The 23,963-nt window shown below is 59.0% G+C and overlaps 1 protein-coding gene across 2 annotated transcripts in view; it reads left to right on the plus strand.

Moving 5' to 3' along the window:
• The window catches only part of PPARGC1B (PPARG coactivator 1 beta), a 57,999-nt gene that overhangs the window by 21,132 nt on the left and 12,904 nt on the right, over positions 1-23,963 (plus strand). For both annotated transcript variants that reach the window (XR_012625011.1, XM_074838694.1), the window contains exons 2-8: positions 14,649-14,822; positions 17,400-17,612; positions 19,468-19,584; positions 20,370-21,522; positions 22,151-22,187; positions 22,615-22,679; positions 23,172-23,940. Coding sequence is in view for 1 of the 2 variants with exons in the window: in XM_074838694.1 (XP_074694795.1) it covers positions 14,649-14,822; positions 17,400-17,612; positions 19,468-19,584; positions 20,370-21,522; positions 22,151-22,187; positions 22,615-22,679; positions 23,172-23,940 (2,528 nt within the window). In the remaining variant the exon portion in view is untranslated. The remainder of the gene's footprint in view (positions 1-14,648; positions 14,823-17,399; positions 17,613-19,467; positions 19,585-20,369; positions 21,523-22,150; positions 22,188-22,614; positions 22,680-23,171; positions 23,941-23,963) is intronic.

A 23,963-nucleotide genomic window follows, 5' to 3' on the forward strand; every position in this document is an offset into this window, starting at 1 on the left:
ACTGGATGTGTACAGGCAGTCCCCAGCTGCAGGCAAGGGGCAGCATCAGTGCAGCCCCCCAGTGCCTCTTGCACCAAATCCAGCAGCCGGCAGGGTAATAAATGAGGAGTCTGTATTTAGATGCAGCGTCTGGAGAAGCGTCACGGCATTGCCGGTGGGTTTTACTATTCAGCACAGACAGGTTTCCCCGCTCCTCCAGCTTGAAGCCACCTTTGCGGAAAAACTCATCAAGGACATCCAGCACCAGCTGGAAAAACACCCCAAACAGAAAAACTGACACCTGCGACAAGATCTTGGCACCCGCCAAGGGATGGGTAGAGCGGAGCATCCCAGGGAGCCTTGGAAGGAGCTGGCTCAGAGCCCATTTAGTTTGGCAAAGGCCTTATTTTGTTGCACAGAAGTTTGTAGTAAAGAAACATGTTGCAGGGATGGAGCCATCTCTTGTGCCACCCCAGCCCAGTGTTGGCTCCCTCTCCCGGCCCTGCTGCTGGTGCAGCCGGGCCAGCATCTCTCTTCTCTGTGTGCTGGGCTGGCTGATTCCTCTCCCTTTTCCAAGGAGCAGTACAAAGGTTGGCTCTGCAGCACTTCTCCCTCTCCGCTAGTCCATATGGTGCCTAAACCTCCAGCAGCAGCCTGGCTGCCCTGGCTGTGCTGCTGGAGCTGCTGGGAGCAGCCGGGGGTGGTTGGGGAACATTTCCCTGCTGGAGCCAGGGCTGCTGGGCCTCTGCTGACTCAGTTGGCGGCATACGAAGTTCCCTGCAATCCGTGTTGAAATTTAAGGAGAGGCCGAAGTGTTGTGCAAAGGATGAGGAGCCGAGCTGCAGGTTTCCTGCTGTCCCAGAGTGTGAGGTTGGTACCAGCTTGGGAAGGGGGAGATTTGCATAAAGATACCGGGTACTCGGATCTGGGCTTTTCCCCCTGTTTTGCAACACATTAGAGGCTGTTTGGAACAGATGCTCTCCACATGCTGGCTCCTCTCCCCTCTTAGCCTGGGGAGAGTTTCTCCAGGCAAAGCCAAACACTGAACCATTGCCATGAGACGTGAGTGTGGCTGAGCCAGCCCGTGACAGACATGGTGACCAGCTCTGCCAGAGGCCTCCTTTGTGACTCACAGAACTTTCACTGTTTTTTCCTGCACCCTTCCAAATTTTGGTTGCCACAGGTCACAGGGAGCAGTTTGCTTGGGTTCCTGCATCCCACCAAAACGAACACAGGGTGAGAAATGCCAGCACGGCCACAGTGATGGGCAAAACTCACCAGCAATGGGGCAAACAGCCCCTTCCCCACCTCTGCTGCACGCTGGGGCTTGCACAGCCCCGGGTCCCTGCTCCTGGTGGAACGCGATGGGTGTCATGTGGGTGCAAGCTGCACATGGACAACCTTTCCTCTGAGTGCCCGTGGTACACGCTGTGCATCGGCAGTACCGGGACACTTGAGGACACCTCAAGGACTGTGAAACCTGCTGACGGGGCTGGTTCACAGCTGCGCTGGGGGATAACAGCATATTGTGCTGGGGGATGGCGAGCCCCCGTGACTGCCCCCACCTCCTGGGACACCCCAGGGAGGGAGAGCCCCTTGTTCACAGCAGGCATGGCGTGTTCACCGTGGGGACAGAGGCACCCGCGGGAGCCTGGGCAGCTGCCCACAGGGGACTGGCAGCAGTTTTCAGGAGGAGGAGGAGGAGGAAGGCACCTGACTGCCAGGCAGCAGTCCAACTAGTTGAAACAGCTCCCATTGAGGTTTGCATAACCAAGCACAGCTCAGCCGGGTCTGGGGACACGTGGCTCCACCTGGTTGCCCATGGTTGGAAACCGCACTCGCAGAGGAGCTCTGGATGGAGAGACCGGGGGGTTTGCCTGCTGTGGTGCCGTGCCCCCCGTGCCCATGCTGCCAAGGGCTTGGAGGCGCAGGGGTGGCTTCTTCACCTCTGGGAGCAGTGGGAGGGTGCGAAGCCAGCTTCCCCCGCGGGCTCAGCCTGCGTGGCCCGGGCAGGGTCCCCACAAGGTTACTCCGCCGGTGGTGTGCCAAGAGCGGCTGCGGGCCTTGCTGCCCTCCCTCCCTGCCAGACCCCTCGTGCTCCCCTCCAAGGTGACATTGGAGACTCTGCCAAGGACACCTGGCAGTGCTCCCACATGGCAGCCCCCGAAGGGAGCAGAGGCAGCTGAGGGAGGCGGATGGCCTCCGTGGAGTAGGGAGATGAAGGGGATAAAAGCGAGGTGCAGAGGCGTCGACGGGGCCAGTAACTGGAGCTGCTCACATGACTGAGGAGCTGCTGCCAGGCACTGGGACCATTCAAAGTGTATGAAGGTGGCACACCAAGCAGCCTTAACCCTGCAAGCCCTGCATGGGGATTCAGGCATCTGGGACATGGCGCTGCCAGGGCAGAGGTGGCCTCCCGTGTGCTGGAGGGAATCCTCAGCTCTGATGCTCCCAACCCGGAGGCAGATGCTGGGTCAGACCAGTTCCTGGGCACTGGGCTGTCAGATCCAGATTTTAGGTCTGGATTTCAGGCCAGCCTGCACAGAGGTCTCTGGCTTTATGTTGATCTCTGGATTAGCTAGGGTCAAAAATTGGGGGGACAAGGCTTGGGAGCAGGCAAGCTCAGGACAGGGTTGTGAGGGAGCTGCCACAGGACATGGAGCGGGTGAAAGAGTTTAATTTCAGCATAGGAAGTCGTGTTTGTGGGCTTCACCCCCACTGGTTCTGGGGGGCAGAAGGGTCCCAGCCCCCAGCCGCCGCAGGTGTGCAGCTCCTGTGCCCCGCCGGAGCCTGTCGGGCTGGGGTTTTGGGGAGGGGAAAGGTGTGGTCCCTTGCAGGGGGGAATTTGGAATAGTGTGAAGCTTTGTGTATGTGGGTGATCGCCCGGGTTTACATGTGCTCCTGAAGGAGTGTTTTGCCCTCGGAGGGATTTTTGTATCTGGAGATCTTGGAGCAGTTTCTTTCCGGGGTGAGTCAGTTGTTTGCGGGGGGGAGTGGAGAGGGGAGTGCCCAGTCCCGACGCCGGGGAAAGCTTGCAGTAGCAGCCGGGGTGGCTTCCAGAAATGCTCCCTGCAGAGCCAAAAGCAGGGACAGAGCCCTAGCCCCAGGTCTCTGGGGGCAGGTGGCCTGGTTGGGACACCCGCCACTTCCCGGAACACTGGCAGAGCTCCGGTGCAGACCCAGGCACAGCAAAGCCGGTTGGTGTAGCACTGGGAAATCCCCAGGCCAAACAGGTTGTGCTAGTGAAAGTGCAGCGGGCGCTGGCACCTCCACCATCCACCCTGTGAGCCGTGGTCATGAGACCTGCTGTAACCCGCTCTCATTTCACCTTCCCGTGCCTCAGTTTCCCCACTGTAATAATTGGAATAGTATCAATACCATTGATCAGTTAATACTGGTTATTTCGTAGCACTGATGATGCCCACCTGGAAAACACCCAGCTGTTCAGCTACCCCCTTCCCCACCACTCTGTTAGGTGGTTTGAGTCACTGAAGGGGCGATGCAGCCATGCCAGCTCTCAGCAGTTTTGGGGTGCTGGGGCTGGCACAGCCCTCCCTGGGCAAGCCCAGGAGGTGGCAGCACCCACACCGTGCCTGCCCACCAATGCCTGGGCTCCCCCGCTCCCCCCTTGCTGGCTTTCCCAGGGGGCGCAGCCAGACTCATGCCGGAGTGGAGCCAAGCGGCGATCATACTGGGTGGTGACACATCTCCTCCGTCCAGAACACCACCAGGCACTGTGCAGAAAATGGGCAGTAATTTAATCAGGGATCCTGCAGTGGCTGGCTGATGGGCCCAGCCAAAGGGGGAGAGGAGGGAGCCCCCAGTTCAGGAGAAGAGATGGGGGACCCCTCTCCTTGCTCTTGCAGGGATGGGGAGCAGTGAGGTGCAGGCAGCGTGGCCATGCCATGGGGTGCCAGGGCCTTGTGCAGGGCAGCAGGCAGGAGCTGGCTGGGCAAGGGGGATGCAGCAAGGGGTGGCCAACAGCACCTGCCCGCCTATAGCAGGGAGGGCTGGGGAGGGCTGGGCAGGGCTGGCGCTTCCACCCCCGCCGGGACATGGGCCTGGGCACGCATGGACAGGCCTGGTGGGAGAGTACAAACAGATCTGAGCAGTTTTGCCCTTTCCACAGTGGTTTTCATCCTTCGAGGCCTCATAACTCTAGATGAAAACTTCATTTTTCACGTGGGAGCTGGGCACAGAGAGGGCTCCCCCAAAGCCCCCCCTGGCAGGAGGGCCAGCACAGCTGGTGTCTGGCAGGAGAAAGGGTCCATTGAGGGTCACAGTGGGTCGGGTTTGGTGATGGTGCCCTGACCCCTGGCAGGGCACGGTGTGTCACTGGAGCGTGTCTGTGGCAGAAGAGTGTCAGGGCTGGACTCGCTGGGAGGTCAGGCTAATGCGGGAGGATCCTCCTTGCGCTTTCTTAACCCCAGCTTGAGCCTTCCTTGTCTCCCACCTCATCCTGATTAGCGCTAAGAGGGTGCTTTGCTGCCGGCGGTGCAGACATCAGTGAACAGTACAGGGCACCACACTGTCTTCCATGGCAGGGAAGGCTTCAACACCTCTCTGAGCTTCAGTACAAAACCTACAGTCTGGGAAGCAGGCAGGAGACATGCTTTCCTCCCTCCCCTGCTTGCCACCTCCCTGGCAAAAGAGACTGGGAGAGCTTCTGGCAGGGGAAGTGGCTGCCTGGACAGTCCCTGCTCTGCACGGGAGCATCAGCGAGGTCCTATGGCGTGGGGAGGTGAAGAGCATCATGCAGATGATGGCCACAGACACCACAGACCTGGAAGAGGGCTGTGGTGTCCAGCAGTCAGCAGGTTTTCTCCACCCGCTCATCAGATGTGTATGTAAAGGGGCAGGATTCTGGCTGGCTTTGACCTCAGCTCTCATTGCACAGCCATGGATCTGCTGACATGGAGTGCCAGAATGCGCCAGGAATTACAGCCCCGCCGCCGAGCGCGGCAGAGCCAGGCTGCGTGCCGAGCTACTGCCTCCCATTAGCTGCCACCCAGAAAGCCCTGTGTTTGGTGTCCCGAGCCAGGGGAGGAGGATATTTCAGTAATGATAGTTCACCCTGAGCTGGCCTCCCCTGCCCTGTCATTTCACAGCCTCAAAGCAGCAACCCCAGAGCTGGCGGCATGGTGGGACGAGTGGCTCTGGTGCAGCTGAGGGCCTGCCCCGCCGGCACGCTCACTCCCTGCTGCCTGCCTGTGGGCCCCAAAAGCTTCCCGGCTTCCCCCCATTGCCTCTGCCAGCCCCCGGGAGTAGTTCAGGGATTCCCAGGACCACAGGCTGTGGCTGTGGCTCCCTGACAAAGCCAAGGGGAGCTTTCCAAGCACAACACCGTGGAAGATCCTGAGGCTGTGGCTGCGGGGGGGGAGCACAGCGGAGGCTGGGATCACCTGGGCAGCTCTGGAGCTGGAGCGGGAACCCAACGTGGCACGACATGGTGATGTCTACCATGCTCCCTGTGGGCAGTGGCTCTGCTTTCCTTCTTGTGCTACGGCAGGTTTAGCTTCACTCGTAGTGTGGGGAGCTGGAGGGACAGTTGCTCTCTGTCTCCTGGCAGGGATTTGCTCTTGCAGACAGCTGAGAGGAGTGAAGAGCTGCTGGTGACAGGGCGAACAGTGCCCACAGAGCTGAACTGATGTTAGCTGCAAAGGGCTGTGCCACAGGAGGACATTTGCAATATCCTCCAGACAGAAAACGGCTCGTGGAGCCCTGCCCGCCCGCGAGCTGGTGACCAAACCTCCACAGGGACCTGTGGCTGGAGTAGGGCAGGGGCAGGGCTGCTCCTCCTCCAGCCCCTGCGGCCACTCCAACCCTGGGGGAGCCTCCTCGCTGTCATCCCTCTGCCCACAGCCGTCACGTGACTGCTGGCTGCCAGGACATCAGAAGAGGAAGGTCTGAAAATAATTGCCCCCTCATGTTTTCCTTTCAAATGGAGGGAGTTGCCATCGTGGGGAATTTTTGTGACCAGCACAGCTGGCTAATAGTCAGCTCCTTGGTGAGTCAGGCACTTGCCCCCTCCCATGGTGCAGCCTGGCCCCCCTGTGCTGCCAGCCTGGCTGGAGCTTAGGGGCACCCCTGCTCCTGGGGCTCCCCAGCCTGCCACAGCCTTTCCTGCCACCCCCAGCTGTGAGTGTAAGCGAGTGTAAGCAGTCCCGAGAGTTTCGGGTCTCCATGCCCCCACTGGCCTTGGCCACGGCCCCCACTGCTCCCTGTGCCGCTGGGCATCCTCTGTGCAGAGCCCCTCGAGGTTGCCACCTCTTGCTCTGTCCTTGCCCCGCACAGGCTGTGCTGCCTCGCTGGAGAAATGCTGTGGTGAGGAGGTTGACTGTCGTGCTAGAGTGCAGCACCTGCCTGCTCCTGCCTCTGCATCGTTCCCCACAGCCAGGGGATCACATGGCAGGGCTGGAGAACTCCTGAGCTGATGGAACATTTCAATTCCCACTGTGGTTTTGTACCCGGCTCAGCACATGCCGGTTGCTGTCTGTTGGTCCTGCCTTTGTTTTTGAGGCAGATAACAAGGAATTTCTTAGAAAACACCACCAGTGTTCAGGACCAGGCCTGTGCTCTGCCCAGCTGATGCCATCGAGCAGTGCCAGCCCCGCTGCTGGCAGCAGCACCCGTTGGTGACTGGGGCAAGGCTGGCAGCAGCCGCTGGCATGTACGTATTTGGGGGTGCTGCTCTCTGCAGTGCCAGATCGGTGGGCGGTGGGCCGTGTTTGCCAGGCTGGCTGCTGGCAGGGTTGGGATGGGGATGCTGCTGTTTGGCTCGAGGGGTGCAGGATAAAGCTGTCACGCTTCTCCTGAGGTGGGAGACACTGTTATCAGCATGCTGTGTGTGCCCGAGCGCGCTGGCACTGCCCGGACAGCCCTCTGCCTGGCAGACTGTATCCTGGGGACATGGCAGCAGCCGCAGCCGGCACGGCACGGCGCTTGGCCACAACCAGTGGGCATGTGCTCTTTCCATTAGCCAGTGTTGAGAGAGGAGTGTCCCTCTCTGAGAACAGCCTGTTCCCCGCTGCGTCCACCTGCTGCCCCCTCTCCTTGCACGGGGCAAAACAACCATCAGTTCTCCTTTTCTGCCCTTGCCTGGTGTTTGGTGGTGCTGCCCTGGCGCTGGCGGCGGTGCCGGAGGGTGCCGGCAGTGGGGAGGTGCTCTGGGCTCTGTGCGGGATGACTGGGGCTGTGGCATCTCCCTGGCTCCAGTGGGTCCTGCAGCCCTGGGCTGGCCCGTCCCAGAGCTCAGGCAGAAATAAAGTGGACTCTGTAATTTGGAGCGTAAATAAACAGCTGCCGAGTATAGTACGAACATGCAGCTCTGTAACATGTGATATACTTTGCCGCTGCCCTTCTTCCTAAACCCGACACACCTTTGTTTAAAGTGTTCCAGCAGAGCGTTGTTTATTCAGGGCATTATTACTAGTATCTCAGGCTCCTTTTTTCTATCCTGTGACTCAAGGATAGCTTAGTGCAATTTCTTCCATCTTTCCTCCATATCAAAGATATCCTGGCAAGTTCGTGTTTATTGTTTGCAGTTAATGTTTAATATTTCCTACTACTGGCATCTCATGGTTGATCTTAATTACACCTTTCTAATGTAAGACAAAAGTCAGCGAGCGAGACCGTGTTCATGCTCGGGCTGCAGCTCGGAGCCTGGCACTGAGCACCCCTCGTCCTGCTGGTGCCGCTGGGCCGGCTACTGCCTGCACCTGCTCCCTTCGCCCGCTCTGCACCGGGAGGGCGGCTGCTCCACGCGTGTGGGTGTGGGGTGTCCGGCGTGGGGCCGGGCACTGCCGCCGCAGCTCCCACGTGCCATGGCAATGCGGACAAGCTGCTGTTGTTTTTAAGCAGCTCGAGTGGAAGAAAGGATCAACCTGCTATTTGTTTCGTCCAGGCTTTAAATGCTAGTGCTGTTTTTTCTTCCTGTTGGCTGGGCTGAATTGTTAAAACAGATTAGTAGGAATTAAAAAAATTAGAAATCAAAGGAGTGCAGAGGGTGAAGTGCCCTGCTCCTAGCAGGACAGCGAGGTGTTGTACACCTCTGTGCTGACCTGGGAGTCTGGGAGATTCGTGTGCTCCTTTTCCCGCAAAACTGGGGAGCTGGATGAGGGGGCAGTAGCCTGCTGCTGCACAGCCCTGCCTCTGCACTCCTCCTGCCTCCCTCCACCGTGTCACGCCGGTGGGTTTTCAGGCAGGGTCCTCTCTGTCTTTGCTGCCTCCTGAGGAGGGACTGCTTGCCCCCCACTTTGGGGCTCTCAGGATATAAATATCGGGGGGTGGCGAGGGTCAGCCAGGCCAAGGCACAACCTGACACCACCTCTCCCTCATTCACAGTGACATTTTGTCAAATGCCAGTGGGGAGGGGGGTTGCTTATCTGCTGGCACACACTCCAGTGACCTTCACAGTTCTGGCCAGGTGCCTCCTTGCTGTATTTACACTTATTTATAGTTCTCTCCTCCATCCCCACCTCTGCCCTCCTCCTTGGTACTGGAGGGGGGCTGCCCGCCCTATGCAGTTCCCTCTGGGCAGGTTGGGCTGCGAGGGAGCTGGTGAGACCTTGGAGATGATAAAGGCCTAGCAGCACCCAGCTTTGACCCCCCCCCAGGGTGCTGTGGCGTGACTACCTTGGTACCACATCCCCTGGGTGGGAGCCATGGGGACAGCAGGGTGCACCCCAGGGGTGGACGGGGCTGAGTTTGGCCCTGGCATGGGTCATGGTAGCTGTGTGGCCCCATCGCCTCCCCACTCCAGTGCTGGGGCAGCCCAGGAGGGTGCTGGGGGTCTGCAGGCACCCATCCCTGCCTGCCCAAGTAGGGCTCCCCCGTGCCTGAAGCAGCTAGTGAGGTGGGCAGCCGTGCCCACCACAGCACCAGCCAGCCCGCTGCCCGGGGGAGAGTTCATGCCCGTGAAACAGCCGCCCGGCGCCCGTCTGCCTGCATGGCTGTAATCCCCATTTCAAGCAGTCTGTAATTACGGATTTCCCTGATAAGCCCGGACAGCTCTTTCCAAAACCCCTGCCCAAGGATTTTCTTTCCTTTTTAGAGACAAGCCTGGGGTGAGGGCAAGGAGGGGGAAACCCCCCGGCTGGCTGCAAACGCGGGCACCGGGAGCCGGCGCTGCCCGTGCCACCGAGGGAGGGCTGGCAGGACCCGGCACTTCATGTTCTCGGCATTTCTCACCTTCTGCTGGTTTGGGTCCCAGCCTAAACGCTACTGGCTAATTTGGGGCTCTGTCTCCAGTGCATGTGGATGTATATTTATCCCTTAATGCTTTGGGTAGGCACTTGGCTGTAGGGAGGGAGGAGGCTCCGTGCAGGACTGAGTCACCGCTTTGGCTCCTTGGCGAGGAGATGGGCTGCTTGTCTCTGGCCAGTTCCTATGGCCCCTCTGAGGAGCTGCCACTTTCCTTCCTTTTTTCTATACAGCAAAGTGGCGTGTGAGTGACAAGGCAATTGCAAAGCATCCTGGAGCCATGTATGCAGGCAGCAATGCAAATCTGGCCTCCCAGGCTTAAACAGGATTAAGCTCCTGCGAAGGCACTGCGCCCCTCCAGCAGCGCTTCCACGCCGGCAGACTTCAGAAGCTGAAACTTTTGCAGCCTCACTAAGCACGAGCACAATGCATGTGCCATCGCCCGGTGCTCTTGGAACTCACTGAAAAATACTTGGCCACAACTTCAAGGGGCTGGACCTAGGGGTTTTGCAGATAAGGGAAATTTCTACCTGTGCTGTTGTCAGGGGTGTGACAGAGGAGAGGGCCTGCAGATCTCTCTGTCACGGTCACTGCCCCATCCCCAGCCCCTCTGAGCCAGTTAAGCACCACAGGCACTGACCAGCTGAGCTCTCTTGCTTGCCCTGTTTAGGCTGCTACTGCTTGGCCTCAGGACTGCGGTTCCTCCAAGACAGTGTCCGGAGGCGGCATAACTGTGCTTCTTTCCCAGGCTTGCCGCAGGGAAGGCAAAACCCCAAAGCATCAGCATTTGCCTGAAAGCTGCTGATCTGGGTGGCAGGAGCCTGTTTTCAGACTGGCAGGCAAGAGGGCTGTGCTCTGCCTGCTCCCCGGGCAAGCTGGCTTCACACACGTGGAGCCAAGGTCTGCTCTCGGTGCCCCCAGAAGCCAGCAGCCTGGCCCCACCCAGCCTCTCCAGCCCCACTGACCACAGGTTTAGTCTGAGCAGCCCAAGTTGACACTGAAAAAGAGGAAAACATTTCCTGTCTTGTTAATCCAATATTTGAATTAGAGTGGGCTTGGAGAGGAACCTCATTTCTTTACAGAGATAAGACCTCACTTGCTCCCGCAGTAGAGTTAGCACTGCTCCAAAGCAGGAGAAGGACCTGGAAGGGGAAATGTCCTATCTGATGTCCTCACGATGCTGGGAGCCAGCGCTGAGCTGTGCTCAACGGGACATCCTTGGATGTGGCTCTAGCCAGTGGCAGCCCTCACTCTGCTGCAGGTCCATCCTGGGACACGTACCGGAGCTGCTGGGGACACTGGAGGTGGTTGCCCGCATTGGTCACCCTCACGACTGGGCAGGAAGATGGGGCTAACCCCCATGTCAGCTCCTCGTCCTGCTTCACCTTGCCACTGCCCCAGGAAGGGCAAAGACTGAGGGCTTTGCAAAAGGACGGAGAGTTGGAGCAGCAGGTGCCCTGGAGGGTGCAGTCCCCAGAGCACCCGGGAGCTTTTCCATTTGCAGCCCCAGGAGACAAAGGGATGCTGACCAAGGAGCCACCAGAAGCTCTCAAATTGATTTGCTCACATGGAGTTTCCAGGAGAAGGCATAGCACAGGCTGGGGGGTGGAGCTAGTCCCTCCTCACCTGCAGTGCTTAGGGAGAGGCCCTGCTGCTTCTTGTCTGGAAACATCTAGGTGCAGCGGAGGCTCCCTGGGACAGGAGAGTTGGCGAGGTGACCTCTGGATGTCCTTGACTGACACTTTGGAGACTGTCCCTTGTGCTTTCTTGCTATTGCCAGCTCCACCATGGTGGATATGGATGGTGCAGCCGTGGTGGGCACAGAGCCCTCCTGCTCTCCAGGCTGTCCCTGGACACGCACAGCATGGCTGCTGCCGAATCCAACTGCCTTGTCAGGGGCACGAAATGAGCACAAACCCTCAGTGCACAGGTCCCTGCCAGCCTCCTGGGGCAACCCCTGCTCCCATGATTGAAGTTATAAACCCCTCGCAGTGGGGAAGGGCTGTCCAAGCTCAGCAGTAAATGAATAAAACCGTTAATGCTCTGTCCTCCCAGCAAGCAAAGCCTCTGCAGAGGCAAAGCTCCTTGCTACATGCAAGCAAGTATCAGCTGCCTCTTTGTCCTGTAATTGTTGTGTTTCTGCTAGGGCTGAGGTCAGGGTTGGTTCATGCTTCAAAGAAAGCTGAGGAGGATGGCTCTGAATGGAGGCCGTTCCCCCAGATGCTCTCCACCTTTTAGCTGTAGTTTTCAGGTGCAGCTGCAGGGACTGCTGCTGCTGGAGGGGATGCCCAGGCTTGGGCTCCTGCTCCCCCAGAGGATGTAGGTGTGTGGCACTGGGGCACCCGTGTAGCTGCCTGGGCATCCCTCTTCCCCAGAGCAGGGATTCATCAAAGTCACAATGAGCTGCCGGCAGTTGTCTGGTCACAGCCACACTGCAGTGCACACAGGCCAGGTGTCTGGGCTGGAGGATGCCTCCGAATTTTTGAGCATGTCTCCATGGGTGTTTGCTGGCTGCACACCAAGAACCCATGGCTGATCTTCCTACAAACTCCCAAGTAAAATTAGAACAAAAGTTCACTCCTCTCCCAAGGCAGCAGGAAATGCAAAGGGTGGGAAAAGGGAAAGTCAGAGCAGATGAGGTCCAGTGCCCGCAGGCAGCCTCCCCATCACTGCTGCCACCCCCTACCCAGGCAGGGGGCTGCGTCCTCTCCCACCCCTGTGGCCAGCCCAGAGGGGCTCTGCTGTCAGCGCTCAGTGCTGGGCTAGCGGTGCTTGGAGCGATGGATTCCCTCCAGAGGCTCAAGTCCTCAGCGACTGGACTGGTTAAATGACCCTTTCTAGGAGAGGGGGTTGGCTGGAGCCACGGCTTCGCGCTGGGGTGTCCTGCTGGGTACCCGTGCGGGCGGCCACCCTGAGCAAAGGCTCTCCCCACTTTTTCTGAGGAGGAGGATGACCGGTGCAGGCAGAGCTGAGTTTTCAGGCACTTCTGACCTGTGCTAGCTGGAAACCTGGGAGCATCCACTGCCAACCTCTGCCTACAGCGTGCATACAGCGTGGCAGTGGCAGGGCACTCCTGCCTCCGGGGTGCCCAGAGAGAGCTCAGCAGCATTAGATTGCAGGAGTTTATTTTTACCCAGCCCTGTTGCCAATGGGGACATGTCACATCTGTGGAGTTGATCAAAAGACATCCCGAGCACTGGTGTCAGCTGCTCCTTGTGATCTCAGCACCAGGATCTTTTCCCTTGTGGCATATCAAAAGGAGCAGGAGAATTTGACTGCTTTGCTATTTTTAATTGAACACACACACGCACACACAGAGACACACATATATATATGTATGTATGGCTTTTCTAAAAATAAAAGCCTTTGCCTGTGTTCCCATGGGAAGATTTGGGGAGAAGGGGGAGCCAAAGTTGTTACAAGACTTTTTCTGGAGCAGGCACAGGAGTGGTGGCAGGAAAGCAGGGACAAGCCACAGCAGGTAATGGACACATCTGAAAGGCCAAAGGACGTCTGATCCCAGAGCAGCCCAGGATGTCCCTGAGCAGAGGGGACAGGAGGGGGGAAAGGTAACATCTGCATCCCCCAGAGCTGGCAGTGATGAGGACAGGGACCCTTGACCTGCTACATGCTCCCTGACCACCCAGGGACCAAAGGTTTTTGCAGGGCAGGTTTGAAGAGCCCCAGCCTTGGGGGGCCCATGAGGAGTATCCAGATCCCGGAGCCGTTCAGGTGTTTGCATAAACGTTTTTTGTGCCTGATATACTTGCTGGCACCACGCTCATGGATGTCTACCTCATACACTTCCCTCCAGCAGCAGGGCGGAGGGAGGGCACTGGGGGGAGCATCCTCCCAGCGCCGGGGCAGCTCCCTGGCTCCTGGCAGTACTTTGCCTGTACTTGCAGCTCCCTGCAGCCCCTGGCCCTGCTGCGGCCATGGGCACAGCCGGGCTGGCAGTTCATTGCCAGGACACAGCACTGGCTTGCTATGGGGCTGTGAAGCTGCTCTCCCTTACCCTTGCTGCATCCTCCAAACTGCTCACCCTTTCTTCCACCGCCCCTGGGATGGGACGGAGTGGAAAGCAGGTGAGAAATGCAAAATGGGAGTGGGTGTGTGCACAGGAGTGTCCTTTGGTATGTCACAGGATGTCCTAGACCCAGTGGGGAGCATGGCATGCAGGCTCCTCAGCCTATGGGAACACAGTTAACACTCCCAGAGTATCCCAATTAAAAAAAAAAAAAAAGATAAGAGAAAGAAACACTGTCTTTTCCATTCCTGAAGCTCAGTTTGAAATCCCTTTTCCTTCCCATTGAGTGTTGGAGGAGACCCTTCCAGGGCATTTCAGGAGGGAAGGCCCCCATGTTCTCCTGCCCCTGCAGCCTCTCTTACATGCTCAGATGTTTGCCTGCTCCAAAATCCATTTGCTCTGTAAATAAACTTGCTTCCCTCATTGCCAGAAAACTCCCCCTGGGCAGCCAATACCAGGAGAAGTCACACCAGACCTTTCCCCTCTGTGTTTGAACCTGGACATCGGGGGCAAAACCAAGCACGACCTGAGGGGTCAGCCCTTGCTCCTGCGGGTGCTGGATGCAGCTGCGGGGCTTTGTGGCCAGGCAGCAGCTGGGAGCCAGGCAGAAGCAGGCAGGTCCCAGCTCCTTTCTGTGGTTAAATGGAGACTTTTAGCTCAGTTCCTAGAGCTCGCATCCCCCTGTTTGCACCCAGACATCAATTCGTTTCCATGGCATTTTTCTCATCCTGCATGTGTGATGTGGGGACCAGGGTCTGTATTGCCTCGGCGGTGCCTTGGGACGTGCAGGACATGCAGCTTGCCCAGAGGGACTGTCCCCGAGCAGTTCAGTGCCATGTGGCGGGGACGGGGACGGGGTATGGAGCAGCCACGCTGACCGGGCGTGAGGCTGCCCCGTGCGTTGCTGTCTCATGTGCACCCAAGTCTCTTGCCTTGCTCTGTTATCGCTGATCTCCAGGGCAGCTGGATAACCCTGGATGTCACCCTTAGAGCACCAAAGGCAGGAATGGCTTCACTTTCCCCTAAGAGCAGCAGCAGCTGCTTTGCCACGATCCGGGTGGCTGTGCTGTGCCCTGAGCTTCTGCTCACTGGAGGAGACAAGGCTCTTCCAATGTAGATGCTGCTGTTTTGACACCTGCCACAGCACAGGACACAGGAGAGGGGGTTTGGTGGCAGTTGCGTGGCAGCTTTCAGTAACCAGCAGTGCCAGTGCCAGGCTGTGCAAACCGATTTACAAGATGCTCAGTGAAGAGGTGCTCTCCACTCTCTGCGTTGCCATGTGATTGCTCCTGGAGCCACTTGCCAAAGCTTATTTGAAGGAAGGTCTGAGTAATGGGCTCGAGCAGAGGTGACAGCACATCTCTGCAGGTGGTTGCTGCTGCCTGTTCTGACTGTCCTGTGGTGTGGCAGAGGGCTCACCCCCTTTCTCTTCTCTCCCCAGTACGAGGTGTCCGGTGAGGAGCACCTCTACTCCGACTTCCCTGAGATTGATTTGTCTCAGCTGGATGCCAGTGACTTCGACTCAGCCGGCTGCTTCAGCGAGCTGCAGTGGTGCGGGGAGCACTCGGAGACTGACTCCAGCCAGTACAGCACCGATGACTCCGAGCTCTTCCAGGTACCCCCATCCTCCTGGCACAGGGGACCTGAGGATGGAGGCAGGGGGAGGGCAGGGCAGGGGGAGAAGGAGGGAGGAAGGAGGAGACACACAAAACTATTAATAGCTCCTCCCCAGCTGATTAGTGCTTCATTAATTTGCGCGCCAGCTCTAAATGGGACAAGCAGAGTAAGGCTAATGAGGAGGTGGATGAGCAGGGGAGGGTGCTGAGCCAACCATCCTGTGATGTATTATTAAAAGGGAATTACAGCTGGTGTGCAGCACATCCCGTTCAATTCCCAGGATGGCAGGGTGTGCCAGGGCAGCAGTGTCGGGGTCTCAGGGCTGTGGTGTGGGGCAGGAATATTCATTTCCCAGGAGCAGAAAGCAGCCTCTTCCCCTGGCTCTCCAGCTTTGGCATCCTCCCTGTGTTTGGGGCTGGGATCCCTCTGGCAGAGGGTGGCTGGTTTTGCTCCTCACCTTTGTGCTGGGATGGACCCATCACTGTGCCAGCACCTGGGACTGCGCGGTGCAAAGCAGTGCTGGGGCAGAGGATGCTCCCGGGCACAGGCAGGGATGGTCCTTGTCCTTCAGCACTGTTTTTGCTTCTCCTTGCAAAAAAGCTGAGCATCTTGCAGAGCTGTGACGCCAGGGCAGGGCTGTGAGCACGGCACAGGCAGGTTGGAGGCAGGGAGCTGCCGAGGCTGCCTGGGGACCGGGCGCAGAGCAGGCCAGGCAGGCCGCTCCCCTTTCCCAAAGCTCATGCCATGCCCTGGATGTGTCCCGTCCTTGGGGGCTGGGGTCTCTGTGCCCTCCTGAGCAACACCCAGGCCCTTACCCCCCTTGGACAAAGAGGTTGTGACCCACTGGTGCCTGCTAGTCACCGACTCTGGGTTACATTTTGGGAGGGAAGAGGATCTGTATTTAAACAAGCGTAAAAAAAAAAAAGCCCCAATATTTTCTAACCTGGCCATAATAACAACCCTCTGGCTTTTATGCTGTGCTGATGCTATGCTTGAAAATGGTCCAGTCCAGCTGAGGGACCTTCATCACGAGATGCATATTTTCCGCTGAACTTCCTGGGGAAAAGATAAACAGAAAAGAAATGCAAAAGACAGGCCCATTAGGAGCAGTGGAGTATGATGACATGTATCCCACTGAACTTGTATGCACAGTGGTCTCATGCCAGTAACAGGAGGAAAAGAAACAGAGCCAAAAATGGGGCATCCTGCTGCCTTTCCCTGGAGCCTGCTCTAGTAACTGCGAGCAAGGTTAGGGCACGGAACAAAAGATATTTAATTTTCAAACAAGATGAGGGAAACACGGGAGGCTGTGTGCAGTCAACAGTCCTTCTTGCAAGTCTGAATTTACCCCCGTGCTAATTTTATAGCTGATGGTAGCCTGCTTCTTGTTGGACATAAATTACATTCAGAACATGATGGAGGAGGACCAAAAAGAAGGAACTCCTGGCTCACTTCAGCCATTTCTCAGATCTGCATCCTCTTCTGGGCTTTTGCACCTTATTTCCAGACTGGAAGGGGACTGGTGGGCTGTGTGGGACTGAGAGGGCACTGGGAGGGCTGGAGGTGCATCAGCCAAGGCAAAGCCCAGATGGAAAGTGGGGCCCGAGGGGGCAGGTCGGGTGGCGTGCAGGGAGGAGGCAGGAGCATCCCATGGCCCTGCCTGGCCCAGCGCAGCACTGGCGCAGTCCCAGCAACTCACAGATCTCCCGTCAGCATCCCCAGATCATGCCGTTCAATGAAAAACATAGATCGGGGAGCTGTAGTATAAAGCCCATCTCATTTTGGGGGCAGTGCTCTGTCGCAGGGTCCCTCACAGAGTGCTGGGCACAACCAGCTTTAAGTGTGAGGGCTGAGAGCCCCTGTCGAGCTAGAGGTGCCTGTGTTTGGGGGTTTTTAGTGAAAACAAATCCTATATTGCTTGTTGCAAGCTGTGGCATCTGGCCAGCAGCGCAGCCTGGGCTAAGCTCCCCCTGTGCCCTCTTGGGGTCCATGCCCTCTTGTCCACTGGGCAGCCCTGGGCTGAGCTTACGACTCTTCACATTTTCTTTGCCTTCCTCATCGGGAGAGCTGCAAATAACCAGCTGTGCCCTCTCGGGGCCCCCCAGCCCCTCAGAGGGCAGGGGGCTGTGCCTGCTCCCTCCCCGGGCTCCCATCCTGGCGGGGTGCTGCTCCCAGCCCTGCTCAGCAGCACTGTGATAGCCAGTGCTGGGGGGACTTGCAGCCCAGAGGCAGAAGGATTTGGGCAAGGAGCCTTTAAATCACACATCCTTTATCTGCTGCTGTTTGTCTCATGGTGGGGTGGAGGCAACTATTGGGAGAGAAGATGCTCTGATTCATTATTTTCCTGCTGGAGGTGCAGGGGGACAGACTGATGCTCCTTTTCCAGCTGGGTCTCTCTCCTCCTGATCCCATCCTAGTGCTGTGCTGGGGAAAATCTCTGCCAGGTCCCCTGCAGAGTCACTGGAAAATGTGGGTGCTGGTGTGGCACTGCCAACCCCTCTTCCCTGCTGCCCAGCATCCCCCGGTCCCTCTGCCCAGCCTAACTCCCCCTCTCTTCTCTGCCTGCTCCTTTCAGATAATAGACAGCGAGAACGAAGCACTGCTGGCAGCCCTCACCGAGACATTGGATGATATACAGGGAGATGACATGGGCCTGGCTGCCTTCCGAACTATGGAAGAGGGGGACACGCTCAACCATGCCTACACCTCGCCTGCCCCCTCCCCCAAACCCACCGCCCCGGTCACGGGGGGGCCGCCCCCGGCCCCCGAGTTTGATGAGCTGTCTCTAGTAAGAACCCACTTCCTACTGTTTAAGGTGGATTTGGATGAGCCCCTGATAAGCCGGCTGCATGGGTATGATAGGAAGCAAAGGTCTGAATTTTTTCATTCTAGGCTTAAAACTCTCTTTAACCGTCAATACCAAAGCATATACTTGTATTGTATACGTATACATGTTCTGCATCATTGCTGTCACCTCCATCACCATCCTCACGGGAACAAGCTGTGTGTATACAAATATATATATGAAGGGGGTGGGGGTGGGTGTCAAAGGGGTGGGGGCTGCTTTAGCAAGACCCACACCTGCTTTTAATCGGACCTGCGGATGTGGGGCTGCCCGGGGGTCTCCCTAGCACATCCCAGCCCTGTGCCCATGGGCAATAGTGGCTGCCTCTGCCCGGCTCTGCCTCGGGGCTGAGCTCCCCGCTGCTCTCGCAGGAGGGACAGAGGGGGCTTGGCCGGAGTGTCAGACAGCCCATGCCCTCAGCTTTCAGCAGGAGGGTTTGACCCCCCCATGCCTTCCACCACAACCCCCTCAGGGGCTGTGCGGCCTCCAATCCCTACAGATTTGGTGATCGGAGCATCCCTCTTGGTTCCCTGCAATATCGGGGCTCCAGCCCCGCTCCCTCTCCTGGCCAGAACTAACTGGCAGCATTTGCTGCAAACCACCACCGTCCCGGGAGGTCCCCTAGGACAGGGGCACCCAGCCCCCTCACTCCTGGGGCTCACGGACCCCCCAGGGACCCTCAGCCTGGCCCCGGGGTCTCCCCAAAAGCCGGGGCTGTGGCGGGGAGGAGTGACATCCAGTGGTGAGAGCGTGCATTTCCACCGCCCACACCCTGCGCAGGGGGGTATATATCACACACAATATGTATGTGTATATATAGGATGTATACGTTGCAGGGGTGGGGAGGAAAGGGTACTGGTTGCTTCCACCAACAGGAGCTGCACGCCTAAAGCTGTGCGTGCCCCGGTTGACGTTTCCCGACAGACCCTGACCTGGGCACCCCTATTTCTGTCACCCCTTAAAACCCCCCACGCCTGTCCCGGGGCTCTGTGCCCGCCGACCAGTGCAGGAGCCCCAGATCTGTCTCCCCCGTGCAGTCCCCTGGCACCTACGCAGTCGTCTTGCTGTTGAGCTGTTGTCGCCTTTGGTTGTTAGCACGACATGGGTGGAATATGAAATGTTGTTGCTGGGTGTGGGGTTTGGGGTTTTTTTACCCCCCTAACCAAAAATGGTTTTGGGTAGAAGAAAAATGTTATGCTGACCTTGCCATCAGAAGTGGTGGCACTGTGGGTAACCAAGAGAAAACCCCACTCCCACTGACCATGGGCTGACAGAACGTGTTGGGGAAGATCCTCAACAGGTCCCACAGGGGCTTGCATCTGCAGAATGCCTTGAAAGCTCATTAGTGAGTCGAGGCACTCTCTGGATGTTTCGGCTAAATGAGCCTTGCACGGGGACCCAAGCGAACTGTCCAAACCCGTCACTCATGCCAGTGTAAAGTCTGTGTCATCTAAGGGCAGAATTGATGGAGTGGGAAGTTTGGATGCCACGACAGCTCCTGTGTGCCTGACTGGAGCGGGGATGCCCCTGGGAAGTAAATTCCCTCATGCCTCCCACCGCCCCAACCTGCTTGGGGGTCCCAGGGGCCGTGGGTGAATGCTGTGGAGACAGCCCCAACCCCCTCAGGGCTGCCCCTGTGCCTCCCTGCCTTTTTATTTTGCCTCCCCTATTTTTGGGTCGAATGATCAGCAATGGATGTGCCCAGAGCAGGCACAAGCCAAGGGGCTGTGGCCCTGTCAGCGCTTTTTTTTGCCCTTGCTGCGATGCCGACTCCTTTTCTTGCGGTTTCTCTTTGCAGCTGAAGAAGTTGCTCCTCTCTCCATCGCACGTGCCTCCGAGCTGCGAGGCTCAGCGGGATGGGAGCGCCCGGCGCCCGGGGACCCCTAAGTCCCGACCCGCACGGCCCTACACAAAGGTACTTCTCCGGCGGGCAGACCTTGAGCCCATCCTGCACCCACCTCTTGGGAGCCATCCTAAAGCAGGTCACCAAAGGATGGTGTCGGGGAGCGTGGGCAGCCTCTGAGCTGAGGGCTGGGGACGGGCAGAGTGTTCCTGTCCCTGTCTGCACCGGGGTTGCAGTCTGGGCTTCGCAAAACCTTCAAGCTTTGTGCTGGGCTGAGAAATGTCTCGATCTCATTTGGACCCAATGGGGTCAGGCGTCTCCCAGCTTCCTTGGGCGCTGGTTTGTGAAAGCCCCACGTACTCCCTGGCCACCCCCTTGCCCCCTCCCCGCTGACTCACAGCCCAAGCTGGGAGCCATCGGCCAGGGAGAGCTTCATGCCGTGCTGCAGAGCCGACCCCATCACTTAAGCTAATCTCCTGAAACCCAGCAGAAGTTGCCATCAAAGATTTTTCTACTTGGCTAATGGTAATTGTGCGGTGCATTAGGCCCGGCAAATTAGATTGCCTGGGAAGAGCAGCAAATCCCTCCCAGGGAGAAGGAGCATCATTGCGTGCTGGCTGCTGGAGGGGCAGCGCTTGGGGCGGTTGGGCTGCCAGCCCCGTGTGCCCCATGGAAACCCCCTGGGGCATGGGGCTGACCCCCAGGCAGGTCAGGATGCTGGTGGGCTGGAACTGGGGTGTTCAGGGATGTGGGGTGGCTCTGTCAGCTTGGGGGGCTTCTCCCCCCCATGCCTGGTACTTGCGTCAGGTTGTGGCTGGAGGGCTCGGGGCTGACTTTCTCCTCTCTCCTCTTCAAAGGTGGAGGGTCCCCGGGACAGGAGGGCGAGTGTCCCGCAGGCGCAGAGCCGCAGCTGCACTGAGCTGCACCGGCACCTCACCTCCACTGCCCCCTGCCCCCAGACCAAAGCCCCCCGGGCACCTGAGGAGTATCCCAGCAGCCGCCACCACTCGTCCCCGGGCGACTGCGCCCATCATGAGGACGACAGTGACTCCAGCGAAGACTCGCTGAGCTCCGGCGACTCGGTGACCCCCTCCTCTTCAGCAGAGGATGGCTCCAGCAGCCAGTTCTCCTGTGAGGGGGAGATGCACTCGGTGGTGGAGCTCATTCGCTACATGCACACCTACTGCCTGCCGCCACGGAAGCTGCCCGCCCGCGACGCTGCTGACGCCAAGCCCCAGCCCTGCAGCAGCCCCTTCAAGAGAGCCAAACCGGACTGCCCCGGGCAGCCGGGCCCCCCTGGCAGCGCCCAGAGCCGGCCAGGCTGTGCCTGGCAGGCGGCCGCGGGCTGCAAGAAGCCCGGAGCATCTTTCTCCATCCTGAAGGAGCTGCTGGCGCGGGACCTGCTGTGTGATGTGAGCAAGCCATACCGCCTGAGCAAGCCCGTGTACGCTGCCCTGGCACGGCCGCCTGGCTCCTCCTCCCCTGTGCCACTGGCCCAGGATGGGGAGGATGCCACTGGGACCTGCACATCCAGAGCCAAAATGGCACCAGAGAAGGGCGAGCCACGGCAGAGCCCCAGGGCTGAGGCAGAGGCACTGCAGGAGCCGTGTGGCCTCGAGGACGATGCTGGGAAGCGTGCAGGCGTCCTGGGCACAGCCCCGGGGAAGGTGGCCCGCAAGCAGGAAAGCACCGTTTACGCTGTCCGCCGGTCCAAAAGACTCAACCCCGAGCTTGGCCACTGGCTCTCCTTCCTTGACGAGCCACCCCCCGAGCCCTCTGTCCCCCAGGAGGCTGGGGACAGCCGTGGCACCCGGGACACCCTGGCCTCCAGAGAGCCTGCACTGTGCCCAGTGCTGGAGGGCTTCTCCGCTGAAGAGCCCGCGGCCGAAGTGGAGGTGGGGGACACGGCACCACTGGTGGAGCCCCAGCCCCTCTCCCTGGGCTCCCCGGGGGACAGCGAGGTGGGCAACGGGGCTGAGAGCCAGCGCTGTGCCCTCCTGGAGCAAGCAGGTGAGGGGGGCCGGGGGGTCTCACTCTGCTCGCCCCCCCGCAGTGCACACGTGCTGCCTGTGGCGCTGCTGGTGCCGTCCCTGCCACGGGCAGGCACTGCTGGCCAGGCGCCTGGCATTCAGCTGGCAGTGAAGCTGTGAGCCCCAAGCACAGCCAGGCCCTGACCTATGTGCCAGCTGGCTGTGGGGTCCCATGCATGGGGAGTTGGGGGCCTGTTCTGGTTTTGGGGTGCTGTTTCAATCCATGGGGGCCTTCTGCCTCAGTTTCCCTATCCTTATAACAAGATAAGGGAGTTGGTGTAGCACTAACCCAGTAGGGACCAGGCTGCCCATCCCTCTGGGTCCCTCTTCCCTGCAGGCTCGCCCTGTGCCTGGGCACCGGCGTTCAGCTGCACCTGTGCCCCAAAATCACAGCTATCCGCAAGCGCTTTGTGAGCATGAATGGCTCAACCCTGGCAGTGTTAGCCCTGCTGCAGACGCTGCTGCCTCCCAGGCAGGCAAAGCCCATGGTCCCCAGCCCCCTGCCAGGCCAGGGTGGGCAGAGGGGCCCCGGGTCCTGCTGTGGGCACCGTGGGCGCTGGAGGGAGCACAGCTCTGCTGGTAACCCTGCTTCTCTCCCTGCCTTTCAGAAACACCCAGGTGTCTCACGCTGTCCTTGGCACAAACGTAAGTGCGCATGGGGCTAAATAAACCATGCTGGGGCTGGAAAGCCGCCTTGGTTTGTCTGGCTGGGCATGCATCTGCAGTGAGCAAGCAAAGCTGCTTTTGCAGAGCAGACTGAGCTGTGCAGCTGGGGGTGGGGCTGTGGGGAGCTGTGGCCATCGCTCGGGTGCAAGGAGCTCAGAGAGACCTGGGCCGAGGGCAGGGCATTTCTGCATGCCAGGGGCAACGTGTCCCAGAGCTCTGGCTGGGACAAGGAGGGCACGCTGCTCACCCCGCTGCCCCTTGCACCCCTCCACGGGGTTACTCCATCAAGCATTAGTCGTGGTGGGAGGGCTCGCTGGTAGGCAGCGTTTTTCAGCTTCCGTTTGTGTTTTGGGGGCTGCAGTTCACCTAAATATCTTCTCTCTCCTTATTTTCTGCTCTTCTCTAGTGACTCAGCCTTTGGGAAGAGAAACTTTGAGCCGATGCTGACTGTGGAGCTGTGTGGGACAGCAGGTAGGACAGGCTTTTAATTTTTTAATTTTACAAAAATCCTCCCTGGGAGGGGGCAAATTTACCCTAAATTCAGCCTGGAGTTGCCGGTTCCAGCCAACCCCAGCTGAACAGGCATGTTCGTCCCCTGGTCCGGGAGCCCCACTTTGTTCCACAAGTGCAGGGCACTTCCCGTGCTCTGCCTCACCTCCACATCCGAGCACTGCAAGCAGCTGGCAAGCTGCATCCTTTAGAGATGCCATTGCTGAGGGGACATGTTTGGGATGGGAGGGGCAGTTCAGCGGGCCCCTGCATGAGCCAGGAGGGAAGGGAGAGTCCTCTGGTCCTTTCTGGGATCAGGCATCCTTTTTCCCCAAGTGCTGCTGGATGGATGAGGCTGCAGGGGCTGAGCAGCCTCCTCCCTTGCAACGCCTGGTGCAGCCCAGGCTCTGGGGCGGGACGGGGCAGGACAGCGGGGGCAGAGCTGACTCCTGCCCTTTGTTTGGGGGGGTTCAGGTCTCACACCGCCCACCACTCCACCGTATAAGCCCGCTGAGGAGGACCTGTACAAGCCAGACATCCCCCAGGAGCCAGGGAAGGAGGACGGGACAGCTCCCATCCCCGGGGGCGGAGGGGACACAGCAGCCTCCCGGAAAGCCCCCAGGAAGCACCCCGAGAGGACAGAGCTCTTCGCCCACCTGAGCCGAGCGGCCGGGCGCCCCACGCTCCCCGAGCAGCAGGGCATGCTCAAGCGGCCTTTCTCCCGCTCCTTCGGGGACCACGACTACTGCCAGGTGCTGAAGCCCGAGGCTGCCCTGCAGAGGAAGGTGCTCAAGTCGTGGGAGCCCCCGGGCCAGGTGGAGACGGAGCACAAGAGGAGGGTCCCGGCTGCCCACTACCAGGGGCTGGACCTGGGCAGCAAGGAGGCGGGTGGCGAGATGCTGTGGAAGGACGGCGTCAAGCAGCTGAGAGACCAGGAGATCAGAGCCAGCTTAACAAAGCACTTTGGCTTTCTGGACAGTGCTCTCGACGATGAGGACATGGTCTTCTGCAAGACCCCTGAGTACGACACCGTTTTTGAAGACAGCTGCAGTGAGAGTGGCTCCCCTGTGGAGGAGGAGGAGGAGGAGGAAGAGGAGGAGGAGGAGGAGCACGGCGACACCAAGCTGTGCCTGCGGAGAAACCCCCTTTCCAGGACCAGTTTGCATTACTGTTCCCGGAGCAGGTCCAGCTCGGGGTCTTCGTGCTGCCGGTCCCGATCGCCCGCAAGCAGACGCACCTTCAGGTACAGGGGGGCCGCGGGGAGGG

The sequence above is a fragment of the Strix aluco genome, chromosome 13 (genome assembly GCF_031877795.1).
Source record: "Strix aluco isolate bStrAlu1 chromosome 13, bStrAlu1.hap1, whole genome shotgun sequence".
Taxonomy (NCBI): domain Eukaryota; kingdom Metazoa; phylum Chordata; class Aves; order Strigiformes; family Strigidae; genus Strix; species Strix aluco.